The sequence below is a fragment of the Magnolia sinica genome, chromosome 5 (assembly GCF_029962835.1).
Source record: "Magnolia sinica isolate HGM2019 chromosome 5, MsV1, whole genome shotgun sequence".
NCBI lineage: Eukaryota > Viridiplantae > Streptophyta > Magnoliopsida > Magnoliales > Magnoliaceae > Magnolia > Magnolia sinica.
This window is the reverse complement of record NC_080577.1, coordinates 101,390,078-101,400,986: the sequence shown is the minus strand read 5'-3', so window position 1 is coordinate 101,400,986 and position 10,909 is coordinate 101,390,078. Positions and strand designations below refer to the sequence as shown.

The window sequence follows — 10,909 nt, the reverse complement described above, 5'->3', positions numbered from 1 at the left end:
GAAGCTCGAGCCCAAGCTCAGCTCAGCTCAACTCGAATATATTATTATTATTATTATTATATATTAATGTATATTATATTATATTTAAAAATTAAAATTAAAAAAAAAACATAAACCCTATCGTACCTGTCCGTTTTTCTTATATCATTTCTTTTCCTTACGTAACTCGCCACACTCGAGCTCCTCTCTCTCTCTCTCTCTCTCTCTCCACTTGGTCACTCGCCTGAGCTTTACTCAACGTCTACCCGACTTATCTCAGTAGTACGGCCTACACTCACTCGAGCTCTCCACTCTCTCTCCTTCTCAATATCAATAACAAAGTACCATCTATGGTTTTATCTAATATTATATGTGTATGTATTGTTAATTAAATATTTGATTTGGGGGTTGGGTCGATTGGGTTTGGTTACTTGGTTAAGTCAGGTGCGGGTTGCAGGTTGGGTTAAGTTGGAAGCAAGCTCAAAAATTTTGGCAAACAAGCCAAGCTTCAATAGTAAGCTCGAGCTCGAGCTCGAACACGAGAAGAGTATGGACAAACTAAACCAAGCTTGGCCCACCTAGACTCGACTCGGCTGGATGCACAACCCTACCTAAGACGGTGCGGCCCTTGACATGGGACCCACCCCGAAGTATGTATTATGTATCTACTCCGTCCATCCGTTTCTAAATATCATTTTAGGAAATTATTATAAAATGGAAGCAGATTAAATTATCAGGTGGACCACATACCATTTGAAACTATTGACTGAACGTCCGTCCGTTTCAGTAGTGTTTATTTTCCATAAAATCTGTTGATAAGATCACATTAGCCTGGATGAATAGAAAAAATATATCATCTTGATACGGAACTTTTGTGGCCCATTAATGTCAAATCACCACTGTTCACTATGGTATGGTCCACCTGATAATTGCATTTACTTCATTTTTTAAATAATGGTCTAAAATGATCTTTAAAAACGTATGGACGGCGTGGATACAGAATAAATACATCAAGGTGGGCCCCACTGTAAGTTCCGTACCGTCCTTGTTGAGTCGGGGTCTCACCTGCTCCGCTCCCCCTTCTCCTTCCAAATCCCAACTACCCACCACACACCAAAAATGATAATTCTACTCGCTCTGCTGCACTTAGCAAGTTTACACGCTTCACACCATAAACAAGTTTACACGAGTTAGATCCTAGCCGTTTATCAGACCATCCTCTCTCATAGTTTACACAAGTTTACACTATCATCACATACGTTAGGCTTCTGAGAAAGGAGAGTTACATAGTCTCGGATCTCCTCCCACGTGCGGCTCGTGGTCCATGTGTGAGGCCACATGTGTGAGTTCCTGGCCTCACACATGGACCACGTGCGGCTCGTTAGGCTTCTCAGAAAGGAGAGTATACTCACAAAATCCTCCCATTGGCCATCCATTCAATTCCCCCACCACACGCGAGAGTAATTAAAAAGGCGCATCCGGTGCATTTTAGGTAGCCTCCATCTTCAATCTCACCTACTACTGGCTACTTCCCAACTCCCTCTTCTCCCCATTCCAATCAATCTCATCCGTTCGTTTTCATACCCCAGCAGTCTTGGGGTCAGATCGCCGTTGGATCTATCGATCTCATCATCTGTACTCCTCTCGCTAGCTCCTCCGGGAAGAAGAGAGAGATGGGTGGCGACGGGAAGGTTTTCACGTTGGAAGAGGTTTCTAAGCACAACCACAACAAGGACTGTTGGCTCATCATCAGCGGCAAGGTATGATCACGATCTCTCGATCGGACGGATTGGATCGATCCGCGCCGTTCCTTCCATGCCCCTAGATATGCATGGATGGGATTCTAGATTCGATCTGTTTGGTTGATGATTCTGTTGATTCTATTGAACTGGTTGATTGTTTTGGTACTTAATCGGCCGATCTGATCCGTACATAAGGTAGGCCCCTTGCATGACAACAATGGACGGTTAGGAAAACTTGTTTAGGGTCCAGATTCAACGTACACATGGGTGGCTCGATTGATATGTGTGGTGGTGTGATTCTTGCATCCGATCGTGTGCACGAAGTGGTCCGCCTTGATCATGGCTCAGATGTCCCACGTGCGGGGTTCTGCAAGGTGTATGTAGTGCCAGAAAACCTAATCTGGGATCTTTTCAATAAATGATTTGGGGTTTGAGATCATCGAATTCTGTTAGGGTTATGCAGCAGTAGTTGATGGATGCAGCTGTTTGCATATCAGATTCATGTTTCATGTAGGATTTGGTCTCTCCATTGGGTGTGGAATATGTATTTTTGTTCAATCTGCTAGAATTTCTTTGCCGGAGAGTGCTATGGCCACTTGCGAGAGCGCTCGTCTGAATCCTACTAATTTGCTAGATCTGGTCCATTCGTTAGGTGGGTCCCACTGTCTAGATTCAGTGGCTGAAATTTCAGGCTAGTCTGGTCAATAGGTGCGCAGCGTGTAAAACACGTTCAAACATTGAACGTAGACCATCCATTTTTATTTTTTTTTTCACGTGTGCTGGGGGCGGCCCGCCTGATAGACCGGACTTGCCTTTTTTTTTTTTTTTTTTTTTTTGTGCCACAACAGCACATCCATGGTGGGTTCCACAAGATAAACGACCCGGATCTTGCACATGGGTTCGGGTGTACTGTACATACACCATTGGGAGCATAATTTGCATGGTGGTTTTATCTGCTATTTTAATGATCTGTTGCTATCATTGATTTTTCATGGTGGACAAAACTGAAAAGGTTATTGTCTCAATTTTTCTTGACTTGATTGTACCATCCTCACAATCTTGGACCATCTAACCATAGCTTGAAACTTCTCTCTAACATATTGATATCTTGATGGTTGGGATATTCTCAAACCTGGAATGTGTTTATGGTCACGGAGGGGTAGTGTTGTGAATATGCCATGCTGGGCCTGGCTGAAGCATGTCAGTGTGCTTTGCGTGAGAAAGGGAGACGAGTCCAAACTCATCCTAGTGCACAAGCTAAGGCAGTGACGTAGGCCTAGCTGGCTGGCTGGCCTACCAGGACAATACTCAGCACAATGGTATTAAATAAATTGGGTTGAGTCAGGTTGGACTGATGGGTCCATATTGAGGCCATTTAATTATTGGCCCTGAAAACTTGGCCTAGGACTAACCATCGGCCTGTAGGCTTAGCCCAAACCAAGTCTAAACGAGCTGGACTCAGGCCAACCTGGCCTGGTTGGTAGTGACCTGCTATCTTCCCTATGTTGTTTTTTTTTTGTTTTTTGTTTTTTGTTTTTTAAAGCATTTTCACAGTCTAATATCTTTTTCAGTAAAAAAGAATAATAATAATATGGCCTTAGCTCGCTGGGGGTTGGACAGATTTGAACATGCCAAGTGGACAAGAAATATGTGTGGAGTGAATTGATCTAGCTCTTGAGTTCATTCAATCCGATACTTGCAAGTGTCTATCTTACCCAGACACTTGCATATGCCCAATCATTTCAGATGCAACATGATGCTACACTGGTATCAGATGCCCTAGATACCCTAGGATGCTTTTCCGAAGTCTTTTTAACTGAATCCTATATTCTTATTGTGCTAGTTATTTCTGAAGTTCTGATAGCTTTCTAACATTCTTCTCATGATTCATGTACATGGCATGTACTGTAAAAATTGTAAACTTCAATGTTGTTTCATTCAATGTAGCATGTTATTACAAAGATTAAAACACAGTTCCTTTTTTTTTAGAAGAAATAAAATTTAATAAAATGGGTCAAATATTTCATTACAAAACTAAATATGAATATGATAGAAGTTATGGCATAAGTTTGACACCGGTTGCCAACCTGATGCAACTCTCCTCATTTATCTGAGCTTGGGACCGCCAATAAGATCACAAAACTCCAATAGGCGCAATGTAGTAGACTGTTACATAAGTTGATTACAATAAGGTGCTACATAATAGTATAGTACATAGGTTAATTACATTCAATGAGTTGATTAAAACTCAATATGAACATCATGTGTACAAATGCAATACCCATATCCGTATCTATATCCTGGATTTTTGACAAATGGATTTTCTTTTCCCAGTTCCATGTCCTCATCAGTATCCGTGTCTGGGTATCATAAATTGTTTTCATGCAACTGGATGGATGATCAAATCATCATCATCATCTAAGCCTTTTCCCAATTAATTGGGGTCGGCAACATGAATCTTATTCCTCCCTTCCACTGTATCAAGGGCAAGACCTTCAGTTATACAAAGGTAATCAAGTTATTTCTTATTGAGAAATAATGGGCTTAGAAGTGCATATTGAGAGATTGCTTTGAACTATTCCTCCACTTCTTTATAACAAAGAAACAATCAATTCTCGGAATTATCTACCTTTTTGAATTATGCGAATAAGAAAATCATAAACTTTAATGGTAGATCAATATCAGTAGTGCTTATAAACTTTGAGAAATTTCCTTATATACGTTATTCTACTAACCCACACTCTTCTCGTAAAAGAATCAAATCACGATAAGGTACGAGATACCATGGTAAGTTACATTGATATCGCATTGCCTATAGTTCAACCAAACAACAAGGTGTTCCATAACAGTAATGGTGGTCATAACGGCCACTGCCGTTACCGTTATAATACAGGCCATAACGGCCATTATGGTTTTTTTTTTTTTTTGAAAAAAGCTATTTTATGGGACCAGTACGGGTCAATTTTTCCGAACCGGCATCACGACCCCGTAACATGTTACTGTTTTGGGATACCTTGCTGAACAAGCCTTCTAGTCCTTTTCATTTGGGCTGTACAAGACCATATCAAATTGACTTGTTTTACCCAAATGGAAAAGTTTCCCATCTATTCTTCTTCTGGTTCTAGCAGCTCAGTGTAACCATGCCTTCAAAAAAAAAAAAAAAAAAAAAAGGGCCAGAGGACTTGCTGTTACTTCTGCGTTTCTTTTGCTCCAAATTTCTGAAATGATTCTACTTCTAATGTAATTGGTTCTGTTTCTTGCTTCATTAGCAAATAAACTTCTCTTGTTTACCATGTGATTCACAATGGCTCTTCTCGTCTTCAAAACCTGACCTGTTGACATTCCAAGTCAACTTCATATCCGTTAAATATATGTTGCATTACTTGCATATGAACTTTCTTCTTACTGTCTGCTTCACAATGGCTCTCCTCCCCTTCAAAGCCAACCTGTGGACATTCCAAGACGATTAATGTATCTGTTAAATATGCAGCATCTGCTGATAGCCAAAACTTATGTCATCTCTTAACTCTTCTCCCTTCTATAATTGATAGACCACACCAACTTCCATGCTTCTTTGTTGATCCTATTATATTTCTAGTTGCTGTCATCGCATAGCTGCTCTTCCTCACCAATTGGGTGTCTCGCATGGACTCATATGACGCAATGTCTCCCTTCCTTTTATGTATTACATCCAATTGGTGTAGGTTTTGTGCTTCTTTCCCATGTCATGTTCTGTGCCTAATTCCTAGAAAGTCAAGAAGCTTCTTGAATCCAGAATCGTCCAAGATTAGTTTGGATAGGTCTTTAGTTTTAGTGTTAGTTTAGGTTGGTTTCTTTAAAAATCAAATTATTGTTGGTTTATAAGTTAGCTATATTGGGAAATCATCTTGTGGTGGAGTTCTTTTGCTAATTGACTTGTGGTCAAAGTGAGTAAAGAATTTGTTTCTAAGTGGTTTGATTAGTTTTAGGGTGGTTCTCGGAAGGTTCTGGAGAATCTTTGAGTGATGTTGGAGATTTGGGGAGTAGTCAGATGTTTTCTGGTGGGATTTGTTGATAGAAAGTAAAAATTGGAAAGCAAACAGTTTTTACTAGGATGGTTCTCATAGTGAGGCGTTGGAGCTTTGGAGAGCCATTAGTTAACTGTGGACTATCTTCATCGAGACAAGAATGAGCAGCTATATGGTAAAAGGAGGGTGATTCCGAGTCAAGGTTGGCAACATGGTCAATCTTTGGAAAGATGTTTGGATCAGAGAGGAACATCTATCCCAATCTTCTCTCTTTGTTCACTTGCAATTTTTTGGTGGTTAAGGATTTCCATCAAATGCTTGGGGGCATCGTTATGTGGAATACTGAACTTAGATGGAATTCAAAGGATGATGAGATAGATGGGTGGCCATGTGATAAAGATCAGGCCAGTCTACTCATCAGCTATTCCATCCCTGTACCAGAGAATAATGGCTTAAATAAAATTGGCAAGGTCCACAATCAACTCAATATGTGGTCCACCTATTGATTGGATCTGCCTTATTTGTGTTTTGTCATCTTGGCAGCTGGGGCCACCTAGTCATTCCCTGATTAGATTCTCTACAAGGTTGCCAGGTTGGCATGTCTTGCATATAAAAGTCTGTGGGGTCTGCAAATCTCTAACTTATGCAGCCCTTTGCTTCCCTGCCATGAAAATGCTCCCAGTGTGTACTGAGGGAGGTTTCAGCAATTGATTATTTGTGACAGCAAATGTAGTGTGAAGTTGTCAATGAAAGTATGTTGGCATTGGCAGTTTGTGTGGTTTTCTAATAAAATTTGCTGTGCTGTTCGTTCTTTTCCACTTTGTGCGGTTTTATTATAAAATTGTGTCCCCTTTCAAAAAAAAAAAAAAAAAAAAAGAAAAGTATGTTGGCATTGTGGCTTGATTGGTCTGACCATGAATGCAATATGCGCTTAAAACAATGTGAGTTATTTTTGGCTGCTGCATATTTTTTCCCAAGTTACCTTTGCAAGGGAAGGTAACATTGTTAGCTATAGTTTCTCTCCTCTTGTGGGTACGCAGATTGCTTTTCTGCCCATAGATGTTTCCTGCCCTAACGCTCGTCCGATACAAAACCTAATGGCTGCTATTTGCCTACAATCTCCAATAAGACAATAAAAGCAGCTTAAGGAATCATAGAACTCCTCTGGATAACCACTGCAGAAGTTTAAAAAACAAAAAGAATTATACTGACTGAGATGATATATACCATGCTGAAGATGATCCTCCACACGGCTCATGCCAGGATTTACAATAAGCTGCTCCAAGACAGAAACCATTGAGACTCTGCCATGGCTGGGTAAAAGAGGTAGATTGATGGCTGGTGGACAGTCAATTGAATAACCTTTTCGAATCTAGCCTACCAGAAACTTCTGGGAGAAAGGCTAAGAATAGGGGTAAACAAGAAGGGGAAAACAACAACAACAACAACAATTCGCATAAGCCTTAGAGAGCATTGGAATGAAGGTTCTGGCCACGGGGGAACTTTAAGGCCTCATTTGGCAACCTAGAATTTGAATGTTATTTAAGAATCCAATTTCAGGATTTGGATTCCTCAGAATTCCATTATGGCAGTTGTATTGGCAATCTTGAATTGAAATCCAATTCCTAGGAATCTGCAAGCCAGCTTTTCAGAAAGAACCATAAATGATTTAAATTCAGTAATTGAATTCCTATAGGAATTGAATTCTGGCCAAATTCCAGGTTACCAAATGTGAAAATTGGCCCTGGAATTGAATTCCAATTCCAATAGTGCATTTTCTAGGTTGCCTACAGTTAAGGGACTCTTATAGTGGCCAAGATGGCACTTACATTAGTGCTATACAGTGTAGACATGTGTTGTAATAAGCTCCTAAGAGTCTCATACCATGCTGACTTCCATAAATGCACTGTATGCCTTTAGCCATACAACAAATATCATCATCATCATCATTATTATCTAAGCCTTACCCCAATTAATTGGGGTCGCTACATGAATCTTGTTCTGCCATTCCACTCTATCAAGGGCCACACCTTTGATTAGACCATAAATGCTCAAGTCTTTTCCAACTACTTTCATCCACACTCTTTTGGGCCTTCCTTTCCCTCCTAGAGCCTTCAACTTGTACCAACTCCTAACCAGCACAATTCTGCCTCCATTGCACATGACCAGACCATATAAGTCTACTTTCCCTCATCTTATTACCTATTGGTGCTCCTAAGTTCCCTTGAATGCATTTATTTCTAATTCTACCCTTACTCATCTTGCCACTCATCCATCTCAACATCGTTATTCCAGCTACGCTCATCCTATGAAGATGTTGTTTCTTAACTGTCCAACATCCTGTCCCGTAAAACATGGCTGGTCTTATAACTTTCCTATAAGATCTTCCTCTCAGTTTGAGTGGTACACGACAGTCACATAAAACTCTAGAGGTACATCTCCATTTCTTCCAGCCAGCTTGAATTCTATAGGCAACATCCTTCTCAATCTCTCCACAGTCATGAATTATCGACCCTAGGTATCAAAAGTGGCCATTTTGGGGGCTTGTCCAGTATCTTAACTAATTCCTCATTTCACTCCTATGGTTACTTAGATTGCATTTCATATTACTCTGTTTTAGTCCAATTAACTTCAAATCTTTTAGATTCTAAAGCACACCTCTATAAAGCTAGCTTTTTTGTTTATGCCGTCCCTCATCTTGGCAATTGAACACCATGGGATCTCTTCCTGCAAATGCCTCAGCAGTGCATCCATAACCAATGCGAAAAGGTACAGGCTCAATGCGAAAGATCAGATGGGTAAAAAAAATAAAAATCAACTAACCGATTTTGTTGTGGGATTGATCAAGAGCTGTTGCAGCTGATCTTCCTCTGACACAAATATGTAGTTAACTTGAGACTGTATTTGTAGACTTTCCATTGGCAGTAATGCAGGTCCTCAGTCTGCCTGCTCTTTGATTTCCACATCTCATTGCCTTTTCGTTGGCTTTTTGTGTCCTTTATGTTCTGCATCTTTTATATGTTTGAACAGGTGTATGATGTAACAAAGTTCTTGGAGGACCATCCTGGAGGTGATGAGGTTCTGTTGTCTGCAACAGGTAAGAATGTTCTTATGCACACCCTGCATCCTTGAACACTGTCCATCAACCCTAGCTTACCAAGAGGCATGCTAGCAGAACTTGCTCACATGAGATGGAAAAATTCCATTGCTGGCCCATTCAGAAGGTGGGTCCAACCTCGAACATGTTCTAGCCTTAAAGTCCGGCAGATCCACTCCTCAAGCAGACCACTTGTATGAGTAAAATGGACAGCTGGAAGAATATTAACAAGCACCAATGACCCATATTCAATGTACATATGGCCCTCCTGTTGAAGCCAGCCAGACCAATCCACCTCACAAGAGCAAGTCTTGTCTGCACGCCCACTCATTGAAACATTCATGTTATCTCCCTCTGTCATTTCAACTGCAATGATACAATGAGCTGTGATTTGGCAGCGAAGGATGCAACTGATGACTTTGAGGATGTGGGACACAGCACGAGCGCAAGAGCGATGATGGACGAATACTATGTTGGGGAGATCGACATGTCAACCATCCCCACCAAGTCCAAGTACACACCACCCAAGCAGCCCCATTACAACCAGGACAAAACCGGCGAGTTCATAATCAAGCTCCTCCAGTTCCTGGTTCCCCTCGCTATCTTGGGATTGGCAGTCGGGATACGTTACTACACAAAATCTGCCTAAAACAAGCCTGGGGAAGGTGGCATGCCTGTGATTCAGGGAAAAATTCCCAATAAGTTGTTGGTGAGAAAAAAGACTGTTCTAGGAAATCTCTTATTGCTGTTGTGGTCATTGCAACTCTGGGAGGCTAGTTTTGTGGTACTGTTTGGTAGCGGACTTGAAAATGCTTGTTTTTGCTCCTGTTTCCCCCTTGTCGCCATTTTAGAACTTTTGCTTCCGTGCACTGTATTCCTGTGACGTTTTCTTCTTACCCATTTCTTTTCTTCTCTCTCTTTTCTCCGTAATCACCTATTGGCAAATTCAGATAAGGTTTTCGTGAAATTGGGTTCTCAGATCACACCATTGACACCATGAAGAGGCAGAACCCATCCTCGAGACATGAATAAGGCCTGTCTGAAAATCTTTTCCATGGGTTATAGTGCGATTCCCACCAATACGGCATGCATTTTTCTCGTTGAATGTGGACCATTTTGTTTTAAATTTGTAATTGTGGGCCATTAGATAATAAAAGATCTTCTGATGGAGATTGTTACACGGCTTATCTGTAAGATTGCCCCTAAACTAAGGGGTTGTTTGGATGCGTATAAAATCCTCAAGTTGTGAAGGGATTATAGGTAATCAGATTCCAGGGTTGTTTGGATACCTGCATTGCCAAGCTTTTAGCTGTAATCTGAAACCTGAAAAAGAGCTATGTTTCATATAAGTCTTTACAGGCAAAAATACATTATACGTGGTAAAACGAATTGGTTGATACACACTTGAGATGAGTGGGGCCCACTGTAATGTGTACGGTATTTCCAGTAGCGCATCAAATGGACCACATCATGTGCTTCCTTGGTACTCTCCTATGGCTCTAAAACAAACAATTTGATTGATCATCAAGTGGACCATACGAGAGGGAAGGATGTGCAAATGCGTCAATGCTCTCAAAAGGCTTTAAAAAAAATGAAGCCATTTTTATGCCATTTACCATTTTTAGTGGGAATTACTGCCAAATGCAATTTTTTTAGCTGTAAATAGATTCCCATTAGAATAACATGTAAATAGGTTACACTTGAAACTGTTTTCCAAAGTAAAGTTCTTTTTAACTGTAAATAGATCATCACTTGAAAGCTGAATACAATAACATGCAAACATGTCGCATTTGAAATTCTTTTCCGATATATAAAGTGTTTACAAACTTAAACTTTATAGGCATCTAAACAACCTTTAATGATCTGGATCATTGTTGAAAAATGGCGGGAAGCATTTGATTGACTACCTTGAGCAAGAAATGCTTTTGTTTTTAGTCGACCATTCATATGGTTCCTCGAAGAGAAGATGAGATCATGATCGGTTGATTTTGAACATTATATTTACATTTTGAAAATTAGTGCCGTAATGTTGTTTTAGTTATATGATTCATCGATTCTCTAGATATATACAATGAGACTAAGAG

At 40.4% G+C, this 10,909-nt stretch overlaps 1 protein-coding gene across 1 annotated transcript; it reads left to right on the top strand.

The window, feature by feature from the left end:
- Window positions 1-1,458: 1,458 nt before the first annotated feature.
- Window positions 1,459-9,699, top strand: LOC131246452 (cytochrome b5-like). The gene is made up of 3 exons (XM_058246610.1): window positions 1,459-1,739; window positions 8,759-8,825; window positions 9,224-9,699. The coding sequence occupies exons 1-3, from the start codon at window positions 1,653-1,655 to the stop codon at window positions 9,472-9,474; spliced, it is 405 nt and encodes a 134-aa protein (XP_058102593.1). The 5' UTR covers window positions 1,459-1,652; the 3' UTR covers window positions 9,475-9,699.
- The last annotated feature ends 1,210 nt before the right edge of the window (window positions 9,700-10,909 follow it).

Coding starts and splice junctions, on each gene's coding strand:
- LOC131246452 (XM_058246610.1), top strand. CDS start 1,653: ATGGGTGGCGACGGGAAGGTTTTCACGTTGGAAGAGGTTTCTAAGCAC. Junction 1,740..8,758: donor GGCTCATCATCAGCGGCAAG/GTATGATCACGA, acceptor ATGTTTGAACAG/GTGTATGATGTAACAAAGTT. Junction 8,826..9,223: donor GGTTCTGTTGTCTGCAACAG/GTAAGAATGTTC, acceptor GTGATTTGGCAG/CGAAGGATGCAACTGATGAC.